Source organism: Zalophus californianus, chromosome 17 (assembly GCF_009762305.2).
Source record: "Zalophus californianus isolate mZalCal1 chromosome 17, mZalCal1.pri.v2, whole genome shotgun sequence".
NCBI lineage: Eukaryota > Metazoa > Chordata > Mammalia > Carnivora > Otariidae > Zalophus > Zalophus californianus.
The window spans coordinates 46,409,112-46,435,896 of record NC_045611.1 but is presented as its reverse complement, the minus strand read 5'-3'; the positions used below and the strand labels follow the sequence as shown (position 1 = coordinate 46,435,896).

Genomic DNA, 26,785 nt, shown 5'->3' with positions numbered 1-26,785 from the left:
GAGGACCGCAAAGGTGACCGTCAGTCTAGTCTCTGGTTGTCAGAACTGGGATTTTATTAAACTGGAAACTCTATTAACAATTAGGTCAGACGGGGTCATCAGGGAGAGGTTTTGAGGCTGGGGTGGGAGGTAGCCGGTTTTGGCTCCGGCCACTGTGGACCACGATGTCGTCGTATTCATCCTGGGGGCAGAGGGGGGCAGGCACAGGGGATCAGGCGGCTGTCCCCTTGCTGGCCATCCAGCTTCCTCCACCCACCCCAGCAACTGGGGCCTTCCTGGAAGCCCAAGTCCCCCCACTCAAATCCCCTGCTCCTAGTTTGCCAACCACCACGTTCAAGGTCACCCATGGTCTCCTGCCGCCGGCCACTGCTCGGGCTCCAGCCCTGTTGCTTCGCCACCGCCTCTGGGGTCTGCCTCCTCTGCCCCCTCCCTCCGCCTCTACCCAGACTCCTCACCCCTGCCCCCCAACCTCGTCCCCTGCCCAAGGGATCGTCTCTGCCGCCTGGGTTCCCCAACACGACCTCCTCACTGCTGGCTAAGGTCTTTCCCCACTGCTGCCAGGGTTGGAATCACTGCTGCCCGAGGTCGGCTTCCCACCGCCTGAGTTCTCCAACTCTTGCTCAGCGCAGTCACTGCCTACGCTGTCAACCACAGCGCAGTCACTGCCTACGCTGCCATTACCGGTCACTCCGCCTGAGCTCCCCCTCTGCTCAAGCCCCACTCCCCGCGTTCTCCCCGCCAGCCCTGTCCAGGTCTCCCCGGACGGCTGCCTGACAGCCCTGGCACTGCTGCCTGAGTTCTCTGATCGCAGCGGCCCGAGGTCGGTCTCACTCCGCTGCCTAACTTCTCTTCTCCCCCCTTCCCACCAGCCTGTTCACCCTGACCCCCCAGCTGGGCCGCCCGGTCTTTCCTCCTGACTCACGCCCTCGTCCCCGCTGTCACTGTCGCTACTGCTGCTGCAGGGGCCTGGCCTGTCATCCTCGTCCTCAGGCTCAGGGGCTCCATGTGCACGGAGAAGGCGGACGAGGATGGGGTTGGGCCGGAGCGTGGCGCTGCCCAGTGGGGTGCGGCCCCCGTACATGCGGGCGGCGGGGTCGGCACCTGCTCTCAGGAGGAGCTCCAGCACATCGGCGGCTTGGGCCTCCACTGCCAAGTGCAGGGGGCTCCGGCCACACGTGGGCTCCTGCAAGGAGCAGCACAGAGGTCAAGGAGGCCCTGCCCCACTCTGGGGGGCAACCCTCCCTGCCACGCCTTCTCCCTAGGGCAGCTCACCGGTTTGTTGAGGTCTGCTCCGGCCTCCCGGAGCAGCCGGACCATCTCTGCATCTTTGTGGATGACAGCCACGTGAAGTGGGGTATGGCCTGCAGAGAGAGTGACTGGTGTCAGGCGATGGGGGTGAGGGGCCTGGGCCCCAAATGCCAATAGGGGAGGGCTTTGTGGCCTGAGGGGACTGAGTTTGGGGTCCAGCTCCTGAATTCCTGGGTAAGTCAAAGACGCAACTGCACCCCCAGTGCCTAAGTCTTGGTGGTCTGGAACTTGCTGGTGGTGCCAACGCCTGGCTTGTGGAATGTCTGGGGCTTATGGGTGAAGAGCCTGGGGGCTTTGGACACGGCCCGGATCTTGGGACTGGGAGACTGAGTCTCTGGTCTTTATCTCACAAAGGACCTGGACCCCAGATTCCTGGATCCTGAGTAGTTGAAGGGCCCATGACCTTGGGGGGGTGGGCTGGGCCCTGAACACTGGGTCCTGGGTGATCTCGGTCCCTCTGTGGAAGGGGCTAGGTCCAGGTAGTTGGGCTTAGGGGTCGGGGAGCTGAGACTCAGATGCCAGGGCCCTGGGTAGCTGGGCTCTTTTTTCCCATGTGGCCTGGCTGGGGCTGCCCCTGAACCTAGTGTCAATCTCTGGGAATCCGGGCCTTGAGTCCCCTTGTCCTGGGCAGACTAGGACCTGTGGTTTTGGCAGGAGGCGGTGAGGTCTGGGGTGAGCTGTGCCTTCCACCTGGGGAACCTGGGCCCAACAATGGGATCTTAGTAGTTCTAGGCCTGCGGGTGACAGGTCTGCGTCCCAAGCGGTCTCGGGCCTCCACGTGGTCCGGGTCCTGAATCCCACATGACCGATTCTCAGTAATCTGGGGCCTCAGTGGGAGCCCTTCCCCACGCCTGGGGTCCCTGAAGCCTCAGTGTTATTTCCCAAGGGGCTGGGTCTTGAGTCAGGAGAACCGAGCCCAGAGCCCAGTGCTTTCACTCTGCCCAGGAGCCCAGGCCTGCCCAGTGACTGGGAAACCCTCACCCTCATAGTTCTCAGCCTCCAGCTGCAGCTTCCAACCCTCCTCACTCTCTTCATCTTCCTTCTCCGAGTCGGCTTCGGGGTACAAGGCAACAGGCGGGTGGTTGGCTTCAGAGGTGCGCTCAGGGCCCTGAGCGAGGTAGGTGTTGGGGGCTCCCCTGGTGCACCGGGGACGAGGCTGGAGTAGCACACGAGCGCAGGCATGTGCCCTCATGCGGCAGGCCAGGTGCAGCGCCGTGTGGCCCCCACGTTCCGCCACATGCAACCCGGCACCCGCCGTATACAACTTCTCCACTGCGGAGGCCTCCCCCAGGATGGCTGCCAGGTGAAGGGCTGTCTGCAGGAGCAGAGGGCAGGGGTTAGTGGTTGCACTGAGAACCCAGCCCCAAGCCCCATACTGGCCCTGGGTGGCTCACCTGGCCCAGGTCATTCTGCAGGTCCAGGTACTCAGTGCCAGCTGCGAAGCCTAGGAGGAAATCCAGGAAGGGCTCATGCTGATGAATCACTGCCAAGTGCAGTGCCCTGAAGACAAAGACAGGGAGCAGAGGACAGAGGTTAAGGACCCCCGGGGGGCCTGGCCGGCACAGTCTGTTAAGTGTCCTACTCTTGGTTTCGGCTCAGGTCGTGATCTCAGGATAGTGAGATTGAGCCCCATGTCAGGCTCTGTGCTCAGCGCAGCGTCTGCTTGCGTTTCTCTCTCCCTCTCCTTCTGCACTCCCCGACTCGTGCTCTCTCTCTCTCTCTCTCAAATAAATAAATAAATCTTAAAAAAAAAAAAGTCAAGTATTCCTGTATTCCTTCATTCAACAAACATAGCAAACAAACACCTACTGTGTGCTAGGCCCCGTGACCACAGGAATCTAGGAGGGTCAGGTCAGAGTTAATTCAGCGAATTTGGTCAGTTGGTGTTTATTAAGTAGGACTTCTACTTCCTCCCAAGATGACATAACAGGGACCAGATTCTCCTCCCCTCTGAATCAACCAAAATAAATCAGACAAACTATAGTATAGGAAACAACAGTTTTCAGGATATTGGTCCTCATGCAATGAACGACAGCAATCCCTGAGAGACAGGGCACATAGTGAGGTGAGACCTTTGATTGATTGCCACACTTCCTGGTCTTGAGAGAAGACATGGCACAGACAGGGCGAACCCAGGCAGGGCCCTGGCACACTGCATATGAGGTGAGACGGAGCTGAGTCTGGGGACAGCAAGGCAGGGGATGTCCTGGGACAGAGAACCCAAGAGACCTGAACGGGGAAAGACCCTAGAGATCTGCAGAGGGGCCTCTCAAGTATTCAGAAGACTGATCAGTATAGGGATGTGAAGAAACTACCCCAGTCTGGGGAAGAAACCATCGGAACAGATTAAGGAAATATGCCCATTGCTCACAGGGGTCCAGGAATGGTGCCTGTTGCCACCAGTCAGACGAGGAAAAACCCCTAATTCACAGGACATTGGGTAGAAGACTCTGGAAGGTCTTACCTCAATAGTGGGGAACAATAAGCCCTAGATAGAGCACTGGTCAGGACCCACCTAACAAATCATAAAAGCAAGACCCCAAAGGACCAAACTACTTACAAGTAGTTTAACTGCAGCCCAAAACAACACTCAAGAATATTTATAGGAAGGGGCGCCTGGGTGGCTCAGTCGTTGAGCGTCTGCCTTCGGCTCAGGTCATGATCCCAGGGTCCTGGGATCGAGCCCTGCATCGGGCTCCCTGCTCTGCGGGAAGCCTGCTTCTCCCTCCCCCACTCCCCCTGCTTGTGTTCCTGCTCTCGCTGTGTCTCTCTCTGTCAAATAAATAAATAAAATCTTTAAAAAAGAAAAAAAAGAATATTTATAGGAATACACAACTGGCCAGCCTAACAAGGTAAAATTCACAATGTTTGGCATTTAATCAAAGATTATCAGGTTGGCAAACAAGCAGGAAAACAAGATCTGTAATGAGAATATTCAATCAGTTAAAACTGACCCAGAAATGACCCAGATGTTGGAATCAGCAAACATGAACATTAAAAGAGTTCATTATAAGTGAATCTCATACATTCCAAAAGTTAAGTAGAGACAAGACAAATCAAACTCCTAGAGATAAAAACTGCAGCATCTGAAATGAAAAATGCACTGGATGGAATTAGCAACAGATTAAACAATACAGAAGAAAAGATTAGTGAACTTGAAGACTGTGCAATAGGAACTATTTAGAATGAAACAAAACAAGGAGAATATTTTTCTTTATTTTTAAGTAATCTCTACACCCAATGTGGGGCTTGAACTCACGACCCCAAGATCAAGAGTTGCATGGTCCACTGACTAAGCCAGCCGGGCATCCCCAAAGAGAGTATTTTAAAATGAAAAGAATAGGGTGCCTGGGTGGCTCAGTTGGTTAAGCGGCTGCCTTCGGCTCAGGTCATGATCCTGGAGTCCCAGGATGGAGTCCCACATCGGGCTCCCTGCTCAGCAGGGAGTCTGCTTCTCCCTCTGACCCTCCCCCCTCTCATGTGCTCTCTCTCTCTCATTCTCTCTCTCAAATAAATAAATAAAATCTTTAAAAAAATAAAATAAAATGAAAAGAACAGGGGCGCCTGGGCGGCTCAGTCCTTAAGCGTCTGCCTTCGGCTCAGGTCATGATCCCAGCATCCTGGGATCGAGCCCCACATCAGGCTCCCTGCTCAGCGGGAAGCCTGCTTCTCCCTCTCCCACTCCCCCTGCTCGTATTCCCTCTCTCGCTCTCTCTCTGTCAAATAAATACATAAAAAATCTTAAAAAAAAAAAAAAGAAATGAAAAGAACATCAGAGAGCTATGGGACAATTTCAAGCAGCCTGATAATATTTGAAACTTAAGTCTCTAAACGAGGGATAGAAAAAATATTTGAAGAAATAATGTCTGGAAAATTTTCTAAATCAGATGAAAGCTATAAACTCACAGATCCAAGAAGTTCAGTGACTTCCAAGAACAAAAAATGTTAAGAAAACTATGCCAAGGCCCAACATAAAAATCCTGTTCAAAACCAATGATAAAGACAAAAATCTCAGGGGCACCTGGGTGGCTCAGTCAGTTAAGTGTCTGACTCTTGGTTTCAGCTCAGGTCATGATCTCAGGATCATGAGATCGAGCCCCGAGTCAGGCTCCTCTCTCAGCATGGAGTCTGCTTGAGATTCTCTGCCACTCCCCTGCACTTGCTCGCTTGCTCTCTCTCTAAAATAAATAAGATCTTGGGCGCCTGGGTGGCTCAGTTGGTTAAGCGACTGCCTTCGGCTCAGGTTATGATCCTGGAGTCCCAGGATCAAGTCCCGCATCAGGCTCCCTGCTCGGCAGGGAGTCTGCTTCTCCCTCTGACCCTCTTCCCTCTCGTGCTATCTCTCATTCTCTCTCTCTCAAATAAATAAATAAAATCTTTAAAAAAATAAAATAAAATAAAATAAATAAGATCTTTAAAAAAAATGGGGCGCCTGGGTGGCTCAGTCGTTAAGCGTCTGCCTTCGGCTCAGGTCATGATCCCAGGGTCCTGGGATCGAGCTCCGCATAGGGCTCCCTGCTCAGTGGGAAGCCTCCTTCTCCCTCTCCCATTCTCCCTGCTTGTGTCCCCTCTCTCGCTGTGTCTCTCTCTGTCAAATAAATAAATAAAATCGTTAAAAATAAATAAATAAATAAATAAATAAATAAAAATAACTAAAAATGTAAAAACCATTCATAGCTTACAGCCATACAAAAGCAGATGGATGGCTTTAGATTTTGCCTGGAGACCCCAGTTTGCCAACCATTTAAACAACAGAACAAAGAGTTAAAGCTAATAAAGCCAGGGACTCCTGGCTGGCTCAGTCGGTAAAACATGTGACTCTTGATCTCGGGGTTGTGAGTTCAAGCCCCATGTTGGGTGTAGCGATTACATAAAAACAATATCTTAAGGGGCGCCTGGGTGGCTCAGTCGGTTAAGTGTCTGACTCTTGATTTCAGCTCAGGTCATGATCTCAGGGTTGTGAGATCACACCCTGCATCGGATTCCACCCTCAGTGGGGAGTCTGCTTGAGATTCTCTCTCCCTCTCCCCCCTGCTAAAATAAATAAAATAAAAATAAATAAAACCTTAAATAAATAAAGCTAATGAGCCAACAAAAGAATACAACGGGACAAAATTTACAGGTTCCAAAAGAAGGTAGAAAAGAAGAAAAGGTAAACAAAGAAGAGGTGTTAAGTAGAAAATGAGCAATAAGATGATAAACTTAAGCATGCCTCTATCAATAATTAAATGTAAATGGTCTAAACATTTCAGTTAAAAGGCAGAAATTGTCAGACTGAATAAAAAAGCAAAACCAACTATATATGCTCCCTACAAGTAACACCCTTTAAATATAAGTATTAAAAGATAGGTTAAAAATAAAAGGGTGGGAAAAGATATACCATGCTAACAGCAGTTAGTCAAAAGAAAGCAGCAGTGAGTATTTTAGTATCAGACTAGACTTTAGAGCAAGGAATATTACCAGGTATAGAGAGGGTTACTTCATAATGATAAAGAGGTCAATTAAGCAAGAGAACATAATAATTCTAAACATTTGTGCCCCTAATAACAGAGCATAGGAGAAACAGACAAATCCACAATGACTGTTGGAGATTTCAATGCCCCCCCCAATAACTGATAGAAAAAGGAGATAGAAATCATCAGCAAGGCTATATAAAACTATGGTAAAGCTATAAGCCAATAGGACCTCTAACTGACATTTAGAGAACACTACACCTAACAACAGCAGAATACCCATTCTTTTCAAGTACACACATAATGTTCAGCACCATAAAATAATTCTCAATAAATTTAAGAGGATTCAAGTCATACAAAGTATCTTCTTGGTCTACGATGGAATTAAATTAGAAATCAATAAAAGAAAGATATTTGGAAGACTTTCCAACTATCTGGAAACCAAATAACATATTTCTTTTCTTCTTCTTCTTCTTCTTCCTCCTCTTCCTCCTCCTCCTCCTCCTCCTCCTCCTCCTCCCCCCTCCCCTCCCCTCCCCTCCCCTCCCCCTCCCCTCCCCCTCCCCCTCCCCTCCCCCCTCCCCCTCCTCCTTCTTCTTCTTTTTAATTTCTTTAGGGGCATCTGGGTGGCATTTGATTGGGCAACCAACTCTTGGTTTCAGCTCAGGTCGTGATCTCAGGGTCATGGGATCTCAGGGTCAATGAAAGCCCTGCATTAGGCTCCGCACAGAGCCTGCTTGGGTTTCTCTCTCCCTCACCTCTGCCCCTACCCCCCAAAATAAATAAATAATTTTTTTAAAGATTTTATTTATTTATTTTACAAGGAGAGACACAGCGAGAGAGGGAACATAAGCAGGGGAGTGGGAGAGGGAGAAGCAGGCTCCCCACTGAGCAGGGAGCCCGATGTGGGGCTCGATCCCAGGACCCTGGGATCATGACCTGAGCCGAAGGCAGGCGCCTAATGACTGAACCACCCAGGCGCCCCTAAATAAATAAATCTTTAAAAAAAATTTATTCCTTTATTTTAGAGAGAGAGAGAGCACAAGCAGGAGGGGCAGAGGAAAAGGGAGAGAGAATCCCAAGCAGACTCCACACTGAACATAGAGCCCAACGGGGGGCTCATCCCAGGACCCCGAGATCACAACCTGAGCGGAAACCAAGAGTCAGACGCTCAATCGACTACGCCACCCAGGCACCCCTAAATAACATATTTCTAAATAATCCACTGGCCAAAGAAGAAATCAAAAGAGAAACTACAAAGTATCTTGAACTAAATGAACATGAAAACACAGCATATCAGAATTTGTGAGAGACTGCTAAAGCGTTACTATGGGAAATTTACAGCATGAAACATCTATGCTAGAAAAGTCTCAAAATGATCTCAGCTGCCACCTTAAGAAACTAAAAAAAAAAAAAAAAAAGAACAAATTAAACCCAAAGTAAGCAGAAGAGGGCAATAATGAAAATCAGAACAGAGATCAATGAAATAAAAAGCAGAAAACCAATAAAGAAAATTACTGAAACCTAAGCGGGGGTCTTTGAAAAGATCACTATTTCCTGAGTGCCTCTTATAGGTCAAGCACTGTTTAGTCACTGTGGATAGAACAGCAAAAGCAATACACAAAAAACCCCAGTGCAATCCCTCATGGGCCCTTACAACTCTTGTTCCTTCTACCCCGAGAGTCCTGCCCCAGATAATCTACTGGTCTCGTTTTGCTGCTTTATTTTTTCCCCAAAGAACTTACTCCCTTCAGACACACCATTTTTCTGCCTTTCTTGTATATTGTTTTTCATTTTTCTTTGTTTCTTCCTTTCCTTCTCTGCCCCTTTCTTTCGTTCCTTGTCTCTCCTTGTTTTCCCTCCCTCCCTTCCTTCCTGTCAGTCTGTCTGTCCTTCTGTCTATATACCTACCCTAGAATGTAAACTCCACAAGGATGTAAGTTTTTGTTTGTTTTCTTCACTGCTTTATCACAGCACCTAAAAAGGGCCTGGAAGGTGGTAGTGTTCAATAAATATTAAACACCAATCAATCCCTGCTCGTGGAGCTTACATTTTCTCTTTGAATATAAGATCTGAAGATCAGTGCTCAGAAGGTAGAATCTTAGAGTCAAGGCCAAGTATTAATTCTGGAAATACAAGTTCAAGGCGCATGAATCAGGAGCTGAGGATCAAGGATCGTATTTGGAGGTAGGAGGTCAGGAGGGGCCTGTCTGAACCACAGCTCTAACAAAAGTCTCAGGACTAGGGTCCGTAATCAATGGATAGGGATGTGAAGCTCGATGAACCGCAGTTCAAGAAAGGAAGGTCAGAGAAATTAAGGGGTTAGGGTCAGAGTTGGATAGGAGATTGGTTTTACTAAAGGTTAGGACTTGGGGGTTAGAGGTCAGAAAGTCGAGCATCAGAAGTTAGATTTAGGAGTGAAAGGTTAGGAAGCCGGGGTCAGAGACTAATAGGGAATCCGACGTCGGATCCTAGGGCCGGGTCTGGCAGCCTAAAGTTCACTCACGTGTCCCCATCCTCAGTGACGTAGCCGAAGACGAGGGGCGCCCACGACAGCCCCGGGCCCAGCTCGGCGCCCAAACCCGGTCCTCCGGGGGCTGCTGCGTCCGGACCCAGAGAGCCCAGACCGCTGTCGCACCATTCGTCGGCCTCCGCAGCTTTCCCCAAGCACGCGACCCCGGCCATGGCCCCCGAAGCCTCAGGGGCCCCAGCGGCCGCCCGCCTGTAGCTAGGCTCTGCCTGAGGCCCAGGCGCTTCCGCCCTGCGGGGAATTCCCCAACACTCCCCCTTGACTCATCCAATCAGAGTGAGCCAAAGGGTACACGTCCCTCCCACTTACCACACTACGCCCAATCAGAGTATTCAGATGGACTGCGGCTCTCTACCCATTCCCACATTTTCCGGCCGCCCTTCACCAACATGGCTGCCTGCGCGGAGCACTCTGGGACTCGTAGTCCGGCCCTCGCGCGGCTTCCTAACATAAGAGCGGCGCGCGCCGGACGCTGTGCGAAAAACCCGTCTGCATCCTCGATGACTGCTGGGAGTTGTAGTTCTTTGCCCTATCTCTGCCCCTCCTGTTTCCGGTGCCGTCACGGGACAGAGCCGTCGGTGACAGCCCCGAGGGCCCCCGCCCCGCGCCCATGGCCGAGCCGGACCGTGAGTCGGGGGCCCCGGTGGGAGGGTCGGGCCGCGCCGGGGCCTGGCGGAGGGCTGCAGGCCCCGGGGCCCGAGGAGGGGCACGGTGGGGCTGGAGGTTGGGGCTGCATGGCGGGGAGTGGGATTCGGGGCGGGGGTGGAGGGTCGTTGCTAAGTGATCCATCTTGCTAGGTTGGTGGGTTTCTGGGTCGCGAGCTTTTAAGGGTCCGTTTGCCACGTCCCCCAAGTTCCTAATGATCGCGTGTTTCTCGCGCCTTGGTTGCTGAGGACCCTCGTTGCTAAGGACTTAGGTTGCCGCGGACCCGGTTGCTAAGGGTACCTGGTTGTTAGGCGGAACTGTAGGATGCTAGCGGACCCCTGGTGCCCCTCTCCTATCTCTTCCCTCTAGTTCCTGTGCCCCTCCTAAACATGCCATCCCCACTGCACCTCCTCTTCTAAACCCGTCTCTACTCAGAGTATTTTCTTATCTCCTCTCTTCCTTTTTAAATTTCCCTCTGTTAGTAACCTAACCCTCCCTGCACACACACGCGCGCGCCGCACACACACACTATTTCCTTCCTCACTTCTAAGTCTTCCCCCATGCCCTGTATGCTTTGCTTTCTCCTCCCTCTCCTAAACCTTCTAGCCCCAGCCTCCTTGTCCCTCACTAACCACTTCTCCTGACAGCACTGTCTATTCTAATATGGTCTACTTTTACCCATCCCCTCCCTTCCTCTACTCCACTTTTACCCCCACCTCCCACCCCAGTGTAATTAGCTTGGTGGGTCTTCTTGCCCCCTGCCCCTCTGCTTTGAAGCCCTTCATTCCAACTTAACCATGCCCCCCACTGTAACCACGTCTGCTCCCCCTCCTCCCCCAGCCTCTGACCCTCTGGAGACCCAGGCAGGGAAGGTGCAGGAGGCTCAGGTGAGATTTGGGGAAGGGTGGAGGGAAGGAGAGAGATGGACTTGTTCCCGCACCCCACACCGGGGGGGAGGTGGCAAAGGGGACACAGTTACCCCAGGGCCCTCAGCTCACTGCCCCAGTCCCTTGCCCCAACTCCTGGTTCAGCCTCCTGGGGAATGGTGGATTCTGGGGACTGTCAGAGAAGGGTGTGCAGCCTCAACTCCAGGCCTGCCCTCCCAAACTTTTCTCTTTCCTTGCTCCCTCCCCCTATCCTTTCTGAACCTCATTTATGCTGGGCCTGGAAGAGACGGGCATCCGATTTGGTCCCTGAACACACAAATCTCATGGACAGGTGACTAGAAATGACCCTCCAGGGTGATTATGAAAGTAGCTCAAGGCAGAGTAAACTCTGTGGGGTCACAGAGACTCCAGCCGGTCCGTTCCCTGGGCGAACCCACAGGCTGGCCTAGGAGTCAGATTGAGGTGCAGACACCTCACAGTAAGTGAAGAGTGACTTAGAATTGTCTTAGGCAGGGTGAGAAATGGCGTTCCATGCAGAGTGCACAGCTTGTGCAAAGACTGGGGGGCATGAAGGGTAAGATATGGTCACTAGCCTGGTGGCTGGGGGTGGTTAGCTAATTATAGCCGAGGTTAGCATTTATTGAGTACTTATACCAGCTGGGTACTCCGCTCAGTGCTTTATGTACATCATTTCATTTCATCTTCCCAGAATCCCTTGCAGGGGGGGGGCAAGGCCTCCTGGGACCATTTTACAGATGAGGAATCTGAGGCAGAGCTGTTACGTAACTTGTCCTCTGGTCCCCCTGCTAGAAGAGCAGGGACCACTTTGCAACCCACAGCACCCTGCAGGTTGCCTTCCAGAAACTTCAGGAAGAGGTAGCCAGGCCGCCTCACAGAGACCTGAAGGCCCCACCAGCACCTCCAGCTCCCCCTTAGGCTAAGTTGCTCCCACATGCTGGACAGGGCTCCTGAGTCCTCCCACAGAGCCTCGCTGTCTGCAGCCTGAAAGACTGCCAACGCTCCAGAGACGCGAGATCGCCATTCAGATGTAGGGTAGTGCAGAAGCTGAGATGAAAGCCCCTGACAGATGCACAGCAGGGCCACACTGAGGGGCTGAAAGCTTCCTGTCAGGCCGGGGCTTCTCCCTCGCCTGGATCCCGGGGCTCAGCCACTGTCACAGAGAAAGGTTTAATGTTAAAAAGGGACCCTCAGTCCCAGAAAGAGAGATTTGAGGATGTAAATTGCAGCATTGTCTGTGATAAGGGCAACACTGGAAACAGCCCAAGTGGCCATCAGTAGGCGGGTTAAATGAACTATGGCTCATCCTTACAATGCAACACTATGTAGCTTTTTTAAAGGACAAGGTGGATCTATAGTATATTGTTCTGCGGAAGACGGAAGACGTTGTACTATGGCATGACCCATTTCTGGAAAACGAATGAGTTTTATGTGCAGAGAAAAAAATCTAGAGTCATTACCACTGTACTGTTAAGGGTGGTCATCGTGACCAGGGTGGGTGAGGGAACTAGAGGCAAGTGCCTCAAGTCACACATGGTCTAATGGTCAAAGTTTTTGCAAAGCTTATGGAAAAGCAATTTAAAAATTTAAACATGTTTGGAAGGGCAGTTCCTATTCAAAAAGGCTTGAAACCAGAGCAGAGAATGATGGGGGAGTCTGTCACTGGAGGGGTTTTAGGCAGGAGAGTGCGTTAGTCAGAACTGTGTTTTTGTGAGGTCTGTTGCAGGGCCCAGCCCTGGTGTAGCACACAGCAAGTATCCATTCGTTCAGTGGTGGTTAGTTCTGGAGATCCTGCCAGGGGCCAGACGCTGTTCTTGGTGCTGGGCGTCCATGGGTAAAGATGAAAAATCCCACCATCTTGGAGCTGACGTCATGGCGGACTCCATAGCTGTTGGCGATTGGATGGTTAGACTGAAGAAGCCAGCAAGAGGGGCGCTTGGAGCGGAGGGCGGGGTGGGCCGACACAGCCAGGCCATCACCCAGAGGGCAGTAGAGTCCATCAGAGGTGGAGGCTGAGGCTGGGAGCTTAGGGAGGAGGCCAGGACAGGGCCCCCGGAGGGAGTACAGGCTGGACCAGGTAGAGCCCCGGGGAGGGGACACATTATGATGGGAGGGCAGGAGAGGGAGACAAAGACTGGGGGACAGAAGCCACACTGAGATGGGGCCTAGGAGGAGGGGCAGGTTTAGGAGAGATGCTAAAGCCCAGTTTGAAATGTGGTGGGAAAGGGAGGCCAGGAGTCACTTAGGAGGAGGCATCCAGGAGGCTGTGGGAACCCCGGATCTGGGGACTAGGAGGTGGCATTATCAATGGCTAGGCCAAGACCATTGGCACAGATGAGGGAGCTAGCTCAGGGAAGGTGGAGAGAGGAGGTAGGGAGGGCCCAGGACAGAGTCTAGCACCGGCCATCTGGGAGCCTGGCTGAGCGGCGGAGTGGATAATGACGCTAGATAATGACACGGAGGGGCTGGACAGGTGGCGTCCAGGGCTCCAGGCAGGAGCGCTGAGGGCCCCAGGGGGAGGACGGGGGCGTTTCCGCTGGCATCATTCACAGGAGTGGCTGTGGTGAGGAGGGCAGCGGGCCCACGCCGCAGGGGACAGGCAGGGCTGCAAGGCAAGGGCTCGGGACACCGGGCAATGTCAGCACTTCCCAAGCGCTTACCCCACTGGGTGCTGCGCAGAGCACCTCCCCTGGGTTAACGCGTGTCATCCCAGATAGCCCTCTGATGGCCGTGCCACCTCCTCTGAGCTCCGTTTCCAAGATGAGGAGCATCAGACTCAGAACAGCAAAGAACTGACGCTCCTCGAGAGCAGGACCAGGTTTCTACCCCATGCAGCCCATCCCAGAGCCCAAGCACACTGGCCCCCGGACCACCCCTCTCTTCCTTGGGCCCACTCCCAGCCGGAGCCTTTCGCCCCAGACCCGGGTGCCACCCTCCCCTCTCCTCCCTGCCTAACCCCACTTCTGGGGCCTGGTCACCCCACCCCCACCCCTTCCAGGACTCAGATTCAGACACTGAGGAAGGAGCTGCAGGCGGAGAAGCCGAGAGTGAGTACCTTCCTTGGGAGTGGGGTTCTGGAGGAGCGGTTTAGGGCAGGGATGTAGTTGCTACCCCTCACCCCCACTGAGGGTGACAGTCAGAGTATGTATATTGGGTGCAATGCAACCTAGAGGTCCCCAGTTGTGGGAGGGTGGGGGATCCCAGGGCTGTCTGGGGCAGGGGCACTCGGGGCCCCAGTGCACCCCAACTGAACGCCCACCCTGCTGTTCTCGCTCTGCTTTTTGGCCAGTGGACTTCCTGCGGAATTTCTTCTCCCAGACACTGGGCCTGGGCACCCAGAAGGAGCGTCTGTTGGACGACCTGACCCTGGAAGGGGTGACGCGCTACATGCAGAGCGAGCGCTGTGAGTCCCCGCCCTGCCTTGCGGCACTTGCCCGGCCCCGGGCCCCAAGTGACTTCTCAGCCGCCGCCACTTGAACCATCACACCTTTTGCTTCCAAGTAACAAGAAACCCAGCTCCACCAGGCTTAGGCCAAAAAGGGGAGTATTGACCCTCTAACTAAAATCCAGCGTTAAGCGTGGCTGGATTCAGAGGCTTCCGTGTTGTCAAGAATCTTAAACCCCTCTGGCGCAGCTTTTCTGTGTTGAGGTGGAAGGGACCTGACACTGACCGAGTGTCAGTTCCACCAGCCTAGTATCTCCTTCCAGGGGCTCAAGCGAAAGGGCAGAGATGGGCCCCAATTGGACCAGGTTGGGACACGCTCCTGCCGCAAACCAACCACCGTGTCTCTGATTGGCCAGGCGTGGGTCACACCTCCATTGCTGATTGGCCAGACGTGTTTGACAGCCTGAAGTGATACCAATAGTAATTACCCCATAGGGTCCTGAGGGGTGCAACACCTGAGTAGAGACGTAAATGCCCGGAAGAGGGCCCGGAAGAGCCGCGTGCCCTGTGACTATTACAGGAGGCGCGTTTCGGGGGTGCTATGGAGGTGCCTCTCTACTAGGTCACCATGCCATTTCTGTTCCTTGCTGCAAGTTGAGGTCACCAGAGTCCGAGACAACCGGGCCCTCGGCAGTCCTCAACTAGAACAATCGGACCCTTGAGGGCCCTGAACAGCCTTTTGTTGAGAACGTCTTCTCCCGTTTCCCTGTCCTCCAGCTGCTGCCGTCTCCCTGCTCAGGCGTCCAGGCTTGCTGCCCTGAGCCTCCCTCTCCCGGGCCGGGCCCGGGCAGCTGTCTGCAGACATCTCCTCCCCCAAAGACAGCACAGGCAATGGCCGCAAAGCTCTGGTTGCTTCCATCCTCCCGCACTTGGGTTTTGGGACGACAGTTGGCTCATGAGGCTGCCTATGAGGGGCACAGCGAAGAACAACAGTTAACTGAGCCGTCCCCATTTGCCTGGCACTGGGCTAGGCACTCGATAGGTGTGATCTGGACAGAGGAGGAAGCAGAGGCACAGAGAGGTTGTGACTCCATGCAGGGTCACACATCTGGTAAGAGGCAGTCAGGGCTCCTGAATCCAGAGCACATGCTCCCTCCCACGTGGCCCCAGCTGGGTCCAGCTGGCCCCGGTCCGATGGCAGCCCTGAGACAAAGCCGAGGGCTTCGTCACCCTTGCACAGGTTACCCCCAGAAGTCCCCAGTTCACAGGCCTCACACTAGTGCCTGACCATCAGCTGACAGGCAGATGCCAGGGTCCCCCGTGGCAGGGCTGCCCGCCAGCAGCTGACGAGGCAAACAGGGCTATTTCTGCATAGCCCCATGTGCTTGGGAAATGATGGGACTCCTACCACACCCCTCCAACCTCTTTTCTGAAAGCCGGGAGGAAACGGAGTGAAGTGCTTATACGCGTACAAGTCCTGGGTCTCAAGAAGTGCAGCTGACTCAAAGAATAATAGCAGACACATCTATAGGGTCCGTTCAGTGCCGGGCACTGGTCTAAGCTTTACACAAATGAATTCATTCTCTTGACAGCCCCATGAAGTCAGTACTGTAATTAGGCCCATTTTACAGAGCAGGAAGGGGAAGCCCAGAGGGAGATCTGAACTAAGACCCCTTCCCCCGCCCCGCTGGTGAGCAGGAGAGCCAAGATCTGAAGCCCTCTTATCTACCTGCTGTTCACTGGGTGAGGGCCAAGAGGGGCAAATCTTTGGTCTTCATCAGACTTCGGTGGCTGATGTGTTTGATTATAGAGGAAAGGAATATGCTGAAGGAACATGCTAGAAATAGATGGTCATTCAAGGATTGTGTCCAAAAGGTGAGGCATAGCCAGAGATTTCTACAATAACATGTAGCTCTTCTGGGGGGGGGGAACCCCCACCGCTGCCCCCAGCCTTCTCTCTAAGAGCTCATACGTTTTTGTCTAGATCTAGTTAGGAGGGGAAACTTCTCTCCAAGTGGCCGTTTCTCGAATCTGTCTAATTTGGTATAATTTGAAATAGTAAATTCTTTGTCTCCATGCTGACTCTGCCACAGTTGACTGCATGATCCTTCCTCTATCTGAGCCTTGGTTTTCTCATCTGTAAAGTGGGGGTGTTAATACACCCCCCCCCAAGATGATAGGGAAGACCATTCATGCATCTGAAATGCCCGCCGTGGGGCCTGGCACTGAGAATGGCGTCAGGGGCTGTGATGGGTGCTGTTATTTTGGGGCTGAGCGCACTGTCATATGATGCAGAAACTCCTCTCCTCCAGGTCGCAGGGTTCATCTGCTTGGTGGGAGCTGGGATCTCCACGTGTAAGTGCGTCCCCTCCCCCCGAGTAGCCACCGTCATGTTGGGGGACCCCAATCCAGGGACTGGGGGAAGCCGTGTCTGAGCCCTTGATTGGGAGGGATTGATGGGGTATAGATGGGCCCGAGGTCCCTGACCCATTGCTCCCTGCCCCACCTCCCCCAGCCGCCGGCACCCTGACTTCCGCTCCCATCCACGGGCCTCTATGCCAACCTAGAGAAGTACCATCTTCCCTACCCGGAGGCCATCTTTGAGATTGGCTACTTCAAGGTATGTGCTCCCCAGGCAGGAATGTCTGTAATGGTGAGGGAGGGGTGGGGATCGCCTGACCCCCAGCTCTCAGCTCACCAGGGGCATCTGGGTGCCCACCAGCCCTCTGGTTCTCTCTCCCACAGAAACACCCAGAGCCCTTCTTTGCTCTTGCCAAGGAACTCTATCCTGGGCAGTTCAAGGTGAGCTCCTTTTTGCCAGGGGTGGGGCACAGGAAAGCTTGGGGGGACAGCAGGCATGGGAAAGGCTTCCTCTGGGGCCCTTCAGACAAGTGTCACGTGGTCATGAAGGCCCTGGGCTCCGGGCCACCTGGGTCACCTCCTGGTCCCTCATTTCCTGCTCTTGTGACCTTGAGCCTCCGTTTTCCCATCTGAGAAATGGGGCTAGTGATGATTCCATGAGGTAAACCAGCCAGAGCGCCTGGAACACTTCCCGGCCGGTGGCGATGCATGGCCCCTGGGCTCTGTCACGACCGGCGTGGTTCCGCTTGCTCCCCTCCAGCCGACCATCTGTCACTACTTCATCCGCCTGCTGAAGGAGAAGGAGCTACTGCTGCGCTGCTACACGCAGGTAGGCGGCCGTGGGCACTGCACCCCCCCTCGGCCTCAGTTTCCCCTTCTGTAAAGCAGAGGCCAGAAGAGCCCCGCCCTTCAGGTGTGTGGTGACGTGGCAGGGAGCTCCGCTCAGCGCCATCCTGAGTGCGGGGGCAAGGGACCTCATGTGTGAGGGGCCACCATTTGCCGTGGAGATTTCCTGTTCTGTTAGGGTTTTCAGCACATGGCCACCGGGTGACCGGAGCTGACAAAATCAGCACACTGTGACCGCTTTCCAACTGGCAGATGGGGAGTCTTAAGGAAGGGGCATCTTTTTAGAATTTGCACAAAGGCCTCACGTGTGACACAGGCCATGGCTCATCCGTGTCGGGTGCTGAGCCAAGGGCCTTGCCCTGGAGCTCGCTGGCAAGGACAGCTCACGTTGTGGGCTCCTGGATTAGCCAGCAAGACATTTTGGGCGTCTCGCACCCCTCACCGTAAAAACTGGCGCCCCTACCTTTGATTTAGGAATGTGGTGTTTTATGAATGCACGTGAATACGTACTGAAATTACACAGAGCCAGTAACAGCTGTCATATCATGTTATATCATGTTGTAAATGATCCCTCAGGGCACTCCTGGGTGCTCAGTCGGTTGAGCGCCCCACTCTTGATTTCGGCTCAGGTCATGGTCTCGGGGTTTGAGATCGAGCCCCACGTCAGACTCCTCGCTCAGACTGAAGTCTGTTTGAGACTTTCTCTCCCTCTGCCTCTGCCCTTCCCCTCCCTGTGTGCTCGCTCACTCTCTCTCTCTCCTTCTAAAATAAATAAATAAATCTTAAAAAAAATGATACCTCAGAACCCAAAATTATAGAAGAGAGAGAGAATACTTGAAGATAAACGGGCATTCTAACATTTTCTTCCTGCACCTGGCAATTTGGAGCCTGCCAGCCTGAGAAGCTGCCACCAGGGGGAGGATGAATTTCTTTTAAGTCCAGATTTCTCAAACGGGGGCAGGAGCCCGCTGCCTAGAACTGGAGGTGGTGGCCTGAGAAAGGACAGCCTCCTCCTTCCGGGCCGAGCCCCAGCTCAGGATAAACCTGACCTTTCTTCCCAGAGTCCATTTTATCCACGGGAACGTGGCTCAGACACGACACCACACAGCTCACTCCAAGCCAAGGGCTCCCTTGTGCGTGATTTCATGAATCCGCGCTGCGGCCCCGTGTCATCATCTTCTGTCACAAGTGCTTACTGAGTGCCGAGCCCGCGTCAGGCCCTGCTGGTGGCGATATCCCTGCCCTCCTAGAGCTGACAGTCTGCTGTGGGGAGAGAGACAGTGGACAGCACGGGTGGGAAGCACAGCTAGGGTGTGATGGGGTCTGTGGAGCACGATTAAGCCCGAAAGGGAATTAGAAGTGTTGGGGCGGGGGGAGGGATGCTGTTGTCAGCAGGCATCAGGGAGGGCCTCACTGAGGAGGGTGGCATTTAGACAAAGACCTCTAGGAGGGGACGGAGGGGAGCCACGGGATCATCTAGGGGCAGAGTGGGTTCCAGGCAAAGGGAACAGCCGGGGCAAAGGTCTGAGGTGAGGACTGTATTTGGCATGTTCGAGAAGCTGCATCCGAGTGAGCAGAGAGAACGGCAGGAGAGAACGAGGAGGCGAGCTCAGGGAGGGGACGGGGACTGACCATGTGGAACCTTGGGGCCACAGCAAGGGCTGAATGAGAGGGAGCCGCAGGAGGGCTCCGAGCAGGGTGGGGCAGTGACCTGACGCAGGGGTCCCTCCGACTGCATGTCGGGGACAACTCGGGGGTGCGGAGACCACGGAGGAGGCCGCCGTGACGTTCGGAGCAGAGGATGGAGGCTGGCCCAGGGTGAGGGCCGCTGAGGGGAGAAGTGTGCAGCTTCTGAATCTGCTTGGAAGGTAGAGCGGGCAGGGCTGCTTCTCCGTGAGAGCCAGCAGCAGTTCGTTCCGGGGCCCGTGGGGAAGGTGCAGGCGTGTCTCCGCTACTGGCAACAGGGAATGCGTGGCTTTAACAGCACACAACCTCAGCAAAACGGCCGATTACAGAAAACAGACAAACGTGGGGGAAAAAAAAAATGTTCCACTCTCATGTTTCAGGAGACCGCTTTGTTTGTTTTCTTAAAACTTGTCACCCTCTCCGTCAACCTCAGCCACTTTTTGAGTCACTGACCCAGTTTTCTGGAACACACTGTCTCTCCTCTTTCCGGATTTGTGATGATGTTGCACTTCTGGAGCTAGGTATGATCGCTATTTTTATCTCCAGATACAAGTCTCCATTCAAACATGAAAACAGGTTGCCCTGTTCACTCAAGCCACCTGCGATCTCTGCAGCAAAGTAGCTTTTAAATATATTCATGGCATTTACCCTACACGTAGGGCTTATACTGGGCTTTCTCTCACTTAACTTCCAGTGTGGAAGACCCTTCCATATCCTCACCCACATAGCAGCTTCCTGCCCTTCCTTCCTTCCTTCCTTCCTTCCTTAAGATTTTATTTTTAAGTAATCTCTCCATCCAACGTGGGACTCAAACTCCCAACCTCGAGCTCAAGAGTCGCACGCTCTGTTCTACCTAGTGAACCAGCCAGGCGCCCCCCAACTTCATGCTTTTTCAAAACCGCTGTTGCCTTTGTGTCCATCAGGGGGACACAGTGTTCTGAAACAAAAAAGGAGCCAAGGTTTATAAAAAAGCAAGAGAGTTCAGTTGAAAATCCGGACGTCAGGCTCCTCCTGCAGATTGAGAAGAGCTGGCTGTCCCCCGGGGGAGCACTGGGCTGGAGCTGGGTGGCCACTGCCCATCCTCACCGTGCCCTGCTTGCTGCCACACACCCAGGCCACATGTCACTCGCCGCATACCATCATGTGTTCATCACCACCTGTCCTTTAGGAGAGGGCGTCCTGGGGCCGTCCTCCCCAGCCCTCAGCTTCCCTCCCTAGGCGCCACTGCTGTTGTTGGCTTCTCCTAACACCTTTATTTTTTTTTTAAGATTTTATTTATTTATTAGACAGAGAGCACACAAGCAGGGGGGAGCGGCAGAGGAGAGGGAGAGGCAGGTCCCCGCCGAGCAGGGAGCCTGATGCGGGGCTCCATCCCAGGACCCCGGGATCATGACCTGAGCCCAAGGCAGACTCTTAACTGATGAGCCACCCAGGTGCCCCTTGTATCACCTTTAAAAATATTCTATACACAGGCAAACAAATACACACCTCACGTATAGTTTTCCCACAGCCTTTGTTCTCCTGTGCCTTTTAACGTCTTGGAGGGATCATTTCCATATAAGGACATACAGGACAGCTGCATTCGTTTCTCGCTGGTGGGTTTCTCTATCAGAAGTGGCCTCGGAAAAACAGAGGCGGCTCAGTAGTTCTTTTACATGCTGTTTAATTATTTGCACGCACACTGCTTGCTTCCTCACGTGTGAGGGGGGGCTGTAGACTGAGTCAAGTAACAAAGACAAAGCTAATGCTGGGGGGGAGGGGAAGAAAGCTGCAGAGAGAGTCTGGGAACACTGGCTCTTGTCTGCACGTTTGGGGAACAAGCTGATTGCTGGCAGGGAGTGAAGAGAGCAGTTGGGGCCATCTGCCCTTGAAAGAGAACCCTTTCGGTTGTGCCTGGAGTCTCAGGGAGGCTGTGCTGGGTCAGCTGTGGCCTGCACGTGACCAACTGCCTCGGGGTGGCATCTGCCCGCGTGCTGGGGGCTCCTTCAGCACCTGCCTCCGCAGCATTCCTCACGGGCAAACAAAAGCTGCTGCGGGGGGGTGCTGCATGCTTTAAGAAAAATGAGAGAGCACATATGTCTATGTGGAAGGGAAGAATAGTCTTGCTGGTTTAATGAGGAATATATTCGCGTCTTAAAAGAATGCCAGTTAATGTGCTGTCTGTGAAACAGACCACAGTAAGAAACCCGACTGCTGATTAGGAAAACAGTGATTAAAACCAAATAAACCCTCCTGATTCACTTATTTGTGTTACTGCTCAGCCAGGGCTGCCACAGACAGCTGTGCAGGTTGGGTACTGCACAAGGATGCCACATCTGAGGGCGCTCTATTTCCAACAGAGCCACTGTAGGCTTGTCCATCAATGCCAACAAATTTCTGGCAGGTGCCACTAACGTCATGTGGTCCCAACAAAAAAAAACAAGTTTTCTGAAAAATGGAAACAAAGTGGCCTGACTATGCAGAAACACTCCATCTGGGCTGATGGTGGCAGCGGTATGAGTTTGTGCTCCACCTTTAACCATCTGTGACTTTCACACTTTGGTGACCCCCTGAGAATGAGCAGACGAGTTTATAGAGCAAATCCTGCCCCTTGCTTCTCCCTCCCTTCCTTCTCTCTCTGCCATTTGCTTCTCTTCGCAGCGCCCTGCTCTGCCTTCTGCCGCCGAGGGGGCTGTGTCTCACTCCTGAGCCTCTTCCCTCCGTCTCTCCCTCCAGAACATAGACACGCTAGAACGAGTGGCGGGCCTGGAGTCTGAGGACCTGGTGGAGGCCCACGGCACCTTCTACACCTCGCACTGCATCAGCCCCCTCTGCCGACGGGAGTACTCGCTCAGCTGGATGAAAGGTGAGGCTCTGGAGGTCATCCTCGAGGGCAGGCCTCCTGCCCACTGTCTGCTCCTCAGGGGCTCCAGGCGGTGGGCACCCACTCCGTCCTGCTCCGTGGCCGACGGCAGCCCCCGGAGATGAGGCGGCCTTGGGGTTTCGTTGCTCCCAACACCAACTCACAGCTGGGTTATGATGGAAGCAAGCTCCACACCCAGCTCAGCCATGCAGAGACGTGTGTTGGCATAGAAGCTACCAGAAGGGCACATGGTCTGTTCTGTGCGGTCACAAGGCCCCCAGCTCTCTCTTACACGAGGGCTCTGACCTGACCTTACACCACGGTCCTGTGTGGGCAAACGCAACGACATTCGAGTCCAGATCAGCGCTGTCCCATATGGGGGCCACTGCCGCATGTGGCTCTCGGCCACTCACAGATGTAACCAACGGTACCAAGGATCTGAATTTGGAATTTTACATCATTTTTAGTAATTTCAGTGTTAAAAGCCACACGTGGCTGTGACCACCATATTGGACAGGACTGAGCTAGCGGCACAGGGTCCAATGGCCTGTGAGTCAGACTCCATGGAATGTGAACCTGGACACAGGCCTGGCTAGGGACAAGGGCTGGCGGCTGTCCCTAGGGGTGCAGACAACAGGGCTTGTTGAAGTCAGCGTCCCAGTTCACGGAAGAGCAGAGTGTCCAGAACAGAGGGGGGAGAAAGTCAGCCAGTCCACATTTCTCGAATGCCAGTGAGAATCTTGTCTGACATCCATTGTGCTGCCCAGAAGCCCCGCATTTCACCCCTGGCAAGCCACTGCTGACATTCTTTATGCTGACTTCACAAAGCCTCTGGTGTCCATGTGAGACAGGGACAGCTGCGGCATTTGTGGTGGGGCCGCTGGAGGGTGGCCTTTCTGCCTAGATGCCGGCTGACCGCCGCTGGGGTGACCCTTCCAGAATAGCTCGAGTGCGCGCAGCCGGGGGGAATGGACAATGAACACCACCCCCTTATGTGTCCCTGACAGCAATAGCGCGTGCAGCCCCACAAAATCCTAAACGCTGTCAATGCCGAAATGTTTTCAGTTCCTTTACAGACATCACAACAGGGCTCTGTAAATGTTTGTTGAAGGAATGAATGAAGAGCTGAACAAACAAGCCAGGATTCTGTGGGTTGGTTGCAAGTGACAGAATGCTTTTCAAGCTTCCTTAATCAATAAGCGATAAGGAGCATGATTATCCTAAGGATGGTGCGTGTGTGTGTGTGTGTGTGTGTGTGTGTGTGTGTGTGTGTGGAGGTGTCTGTCCCAGAACCCAAGGATGGGAAGCAGCTGGGCCTAAGGATGTATCCCCATCCCAGGATCGTCTGCAGATTCCTCCCTCTCTCTCACCAGGCCTGGGACTCACCAGGCCTCTCACCCAGGATAAAATAGAGCTGCCCTCCAAGACCCACTAGGAGAGCTTTTTTTTTTTTTTTAAGATTGATTGATTGATTGATTGATTGATTTGACAGAGAGAGACACAGCGAGAGAGGGAACACAAGCAGGGGGAGAGGGAGAGGGAGAAGCAGGCTTCCTGCCGAACAGGGAGCCCAGTGTGGGGCTCGATCCCAGGACCCTGGGATCATGACCCGAGCTGAAGGCAGACGCTTAACGACTGAGCCACCCAGGTGCCCCTCCACTAGGAGAGCTTTATTGCCCAGGTCAGGGGTTGGTGGGATCCAGTTACCCCTGTAAAGGGCAAACGTCTGCTCATCGTCTGTTCTGGTGTTTATTCTTTAAGTCCATAGCTGTAGCCTGGTGCCTGGAGCCCCCCTGGAATCCTGGGGGGTGGGAGGAGGTGCGGGGGACAGCTCTCTGAGAAGGGTGAGCAGGGCAAACACCCGAGGAGGCTCCCCAGCGACTGAGGTGTATTTGTGGACAATGAAGGCTGGCTGCAGCCCCAGACCCCAGCCCAGAGTCGCTTACCTCCTTCCCTCCCTTCCCCTTCTCCACGCCCAGAGAAGATCTTCTCGAGGTGACTCCCAAGTGTGAGAAATGTCACAGCGTGGTGAAGCCTGGTGAGCCTCGGGGCCAGGGACCAACCCAGAGAGATTTGGGCTGGGACCCCCACCCCTCCATAAGCCCCTTCCCAAGAAGGCCACACGCCCCATCCACCCCACCTCGGGCCTCCCTCCCTCCCTGACCAGTGCCCTGGATCCGTCCCCACTGCTCCACAGCTCCTACCCCAGCCCTCGGGTCTGCCTTCTGCTCCTGCCCTCTCTCTCTCTCTCTCTCTCTCTCTCTCTCTCTCTCTCTCTCTCTCTGTGACCCTGACTCTGCCTCCCATTTCACCCTCTCTTCCTGTGTCTGTCTGTCCATATGCCTCAGACATCGTGTTCTTCGGTGAGAACCTCCCAGCAAGGTTCTTCTCCTGCATGCAGTCAGTAAGTGGCCCCGTGCTCCCCGACGTGGGGGCAGCCAGGGCCGGGCCCTGGGGCAGGTGGCTTCCCCAACTAGCTGCAGATGGGGGGTGGCGGGAAGCAGCCCAGCCCCTGCTGAGCCTCCGGAGCCCTCACTGGCTGCCCTCCCTTCATAGGACTTCTTGAAGGTGGATCTCCTCATCATCATGGGTACCTCCCTGCAGGTGCAGCCCTTTGCATCCCTCATCAGCAAGTAGGTTGGGGGTTGGGACTGGGAGGGGGGCTGCTGGGGGCTGGGGGAGCCAGGACAGGTCCTCACCACTGAGCTCGCCATCCCCCAGGGCACCCCTCTCTACCCCACGCCTGCTCATCAACAAGGAGAAGACTGGGCAGGTGAGTTGGCTTTTGAGGCCCCCTCTGATTTTTCCCTCTTCCTCCTCCTCACACGGGTCCCACATTCCCTTTCACTGGCTTCCTGGGAAACTGGGACCCCCCCAGCTCAGAACCAGGCGTTCTAGAATCCAGAGGGGTCAGATTCCAGGTCACCTGGACTCTGATTCTACAGGCCTCTGGGTCACTCGGGACCCTTCTGAGCAAGGGCTAGAACTCCACCTTGAAGCGACTGAAGCCAGGACAGGAACGCTTAGCTTTGTTCAAGTGAAGAGTCAGGGCAAGCCGGACCCAGGGCCCACAGCCCAGCATTGGGATGCGCCCACTCCTGCTTTTGGCTCTTTTCCTGAGATGGTCTTGCTCCCCCATCCCTCAGCAGGGATGGTTCCTCGAACAGGCCAAACGTGCCATGTGCCAGGCGCTGTTCTAAGCACTTCCTTTTTTTTTTTTTTAATTTGTTTTATTTTATTTTGTGTTTTTTTTTTTTATTTTCAGTAGGCTCCACACCCAACATGGGGCTTGAACTCACGACCCTGAGATCAAGAGTCGCATGCTCTACCTACAGAGCCGGCCAGGCGCCCCCTAAGCACTTTCTAAGTATTCACCCGCTGACAGCACACTGCTAGGAGCGGTTTGGTGATGGCCCCCACTCTACAGATAAGGAAACTGAGGTTCAGGGAGGCCAGGTCACTTGAGCGAAGTCACAGAGCAGGGAACACACCCCAGCCCATCGGGCTCCCGGGTCTGTGTTCTGAGCTTCCCTCTCCCCCACAGACTGACCCTTTCCTGGGGATGATGATGGGCCTCGGAGGAGGCATGGACTTCGACTCCAAGAAGGCCTACAGGTGAGTCCTGGGCCTGCGAGGGTCACAGCCGAGGTGGGAAGGCGCTCGGACCGGGCAGGGCGGGAAGGGGCCTGGGACAAGCCTGGGAGCTCTGACTCTCCCACCCACAGGGACGTGGCCTGGCTGGGTGACTGTGACCAGGGCTGCCTGGCCCTCGCCGACCTCCTCGGATGGAAGGTAAGGAGTCTGGGCCACCTCGGCCCACCCTGAGCCCTGTCCCTAGACCCCTGCCCCACAGGTCCTCTGACCCCATGATGCATGGTGACCTCTGACCTCTGTGAACTTTGCCCCCTGCAGAAGGAGCTGGAGGACCTCGTCCGGAAGGAGCATGCCATCATTGATGCCCAGGCAGGGTCGGGGAGCCCCAACCCCAACACTTCAGCTTCCCCCGGGAATTCTGCACCTCCTGCCAAGGAGGAGGCCAGGACCATGGAGGGGGAGCAGGGCCAGTGACAGCTGCACCTCCCGGGACAGCAGAGCCGCCACCAGCCCTGGCCCCCTCTAACTTGCAGCTCTTGTCTGGGGAGCTCAGAACATTGCCCCAGTCTCCTAACTACCCCCTCTCAAAACTGGGGTCCCAGCCCCCTGACCCTGGCAAATCTCTAACAGCACCCCGGGGCCGAGGCCTGGGCAGCTCAGCTGTAACAGCCGCGGGGTGCGGGTCAACCTCCCCTAATCTCTAACTGCTTCCGGGGCCAGGGCTGCCGCTAAACTCCTAACTGTTTTGGACAGGGGCCCCGGGGCTCCCCAGGGCTCCCCATGCCCTCCACTGCTCCTAGGGGGCCTGTGGCCAAGTCGGCCAAGTCTAATGTACCCTGGGTGGAGTGTGGGCCCTCCAGACATAACACCCCCTGGGGGGAGCTGAGCCTGAAGGCCTCTCCAGTCTGTGCCTCCCACTCCCAAAGTGGGTGCTGGACCCCTTCCCTTTGGGACCCACTTCCCCTGCCGGGAGGGGCAGATCGTGTTGCTTATTGGAGACATTAAAAACAAAAACAACTAACGATCAGCTATCCGGCCTCCCTGTTCCTTTCCGTGAGCACACAAAGAAGCAGCTGGAGGGAGGGGGTTAGAGGAACCAGAACACCTCCAGGCTCTCGTGGGAGACAGCCGAGGGTACTGACAGGGGACTCGGGGGTCTGCGAGAGAGCCCCGCAGCTCTTACCCCCGCACTCCCAGACTGCCAGAGCTCCTTCCTCCAAAGCCCAGTCA

General features: G+C 54.4%; 2 protein-coding genes across 2 annotated transcripts; one reads left to right on the top strand and one right to left on the bottom strand.

Moving 5' to 3' along the window:
• Positions 1-31: 31 nt before the first annotated feature.
• NFKBIB (NFKB inhibitor beta) lies at positions 32-9,535 on the bottom strand. Its single transcript, XM_027619065.2, has 6 exons — positions 9,268-9,535; positions 2,703-2,808; positions 2,290-2,623; positions 1,273-1,361; positions 923-1,183; positions 32-181 (listed from the first exon to the last, which is right to left on the bottom strand). The coding sequence occupies exons 1-6, from the start codon at positions 9,444-9,446 to the stop codon at positions 86-88; spliced, it is 1,065 nt and encodes a 354-aa protein (XP_027474866.1). The 5' UTR covers positions 9,447-9,535; the 3' UTR covers positions 32-85.
• Positions 9,536-9,812: 277 nt separating this feature from the next.
• SIRT2 (sirtuin 2) lies at positions 9,813-26,604 on the top strand. Its single transcript, XM_035724901.1, has 16 exons — positions 9,813-9,917; positions 10,777-10,823; positions 13,840-13,888; positions 14,131-14,244; positions 14,550-14,694; positions 16,768-16,846; positions 16,972-17,028; positions 17,348-17,416; positions 21,835-21,964; positions 23,943-23,999; positions 24,310-24,365; positions 24,518-24,594; positions 24,683-24,734; positions 25,506-25,576; positions 25,687-25,753; positions 25,874-26,604. The coding sequence occupies exons 1-16, from the start codon at positions 9,902-9,904 to the stop codon at positions 26,027-26,029; spliced, it is 1,242 nt and encodes a 413-aa protein (XP_035580794.1). The 5' UTR covers positions 9,813-9,901; the 3' UTR covers positions 26,030-26,604.
• The last annotated feature ends 181 nt before the right edge of the window (positions 26,605-26,785 follow it).

Coding starts and splice junctions, on each gene's coding strand:
- NFKBIB (XM_027619065.2), bottom strand. CDS start 9,446: ATGGCCGGGGTCGCGTGCTTGGGGAAAGCTGCGGAGGCCGACGAATGG. Junction 2,809..9,267: donor GTCACTGAGGATGGGGACAC/GTGAGTGAACTT, acceptor CTTTGTCTTCAG/GGCACTGCACTTGGCAGTGA. Junction 1,184..1,272: donor GAGCAGACCTCAACAAACCG/GTGAGCTGCCCT, acceptor TGCTCCTTGCAG/GAGCCCACGTGTGGCCGGAG.
- SIRT2 (XM_035724901.1), top strand. Junction 16,847..16,971: donor TTGAGATTGGCTACTTCAAG/GTATGTGCTCCC, acceptor TCTCTCCCACAG/AAACACCCAGAGCCCTTCTT. Junction 24,000..24,309: donor TCACAGCGTGGTGAAGCCTG/GTGAGCCTCGGG, acceptor CATATGCCTCAG/ACATCGTGTTCTTCGGTGAG.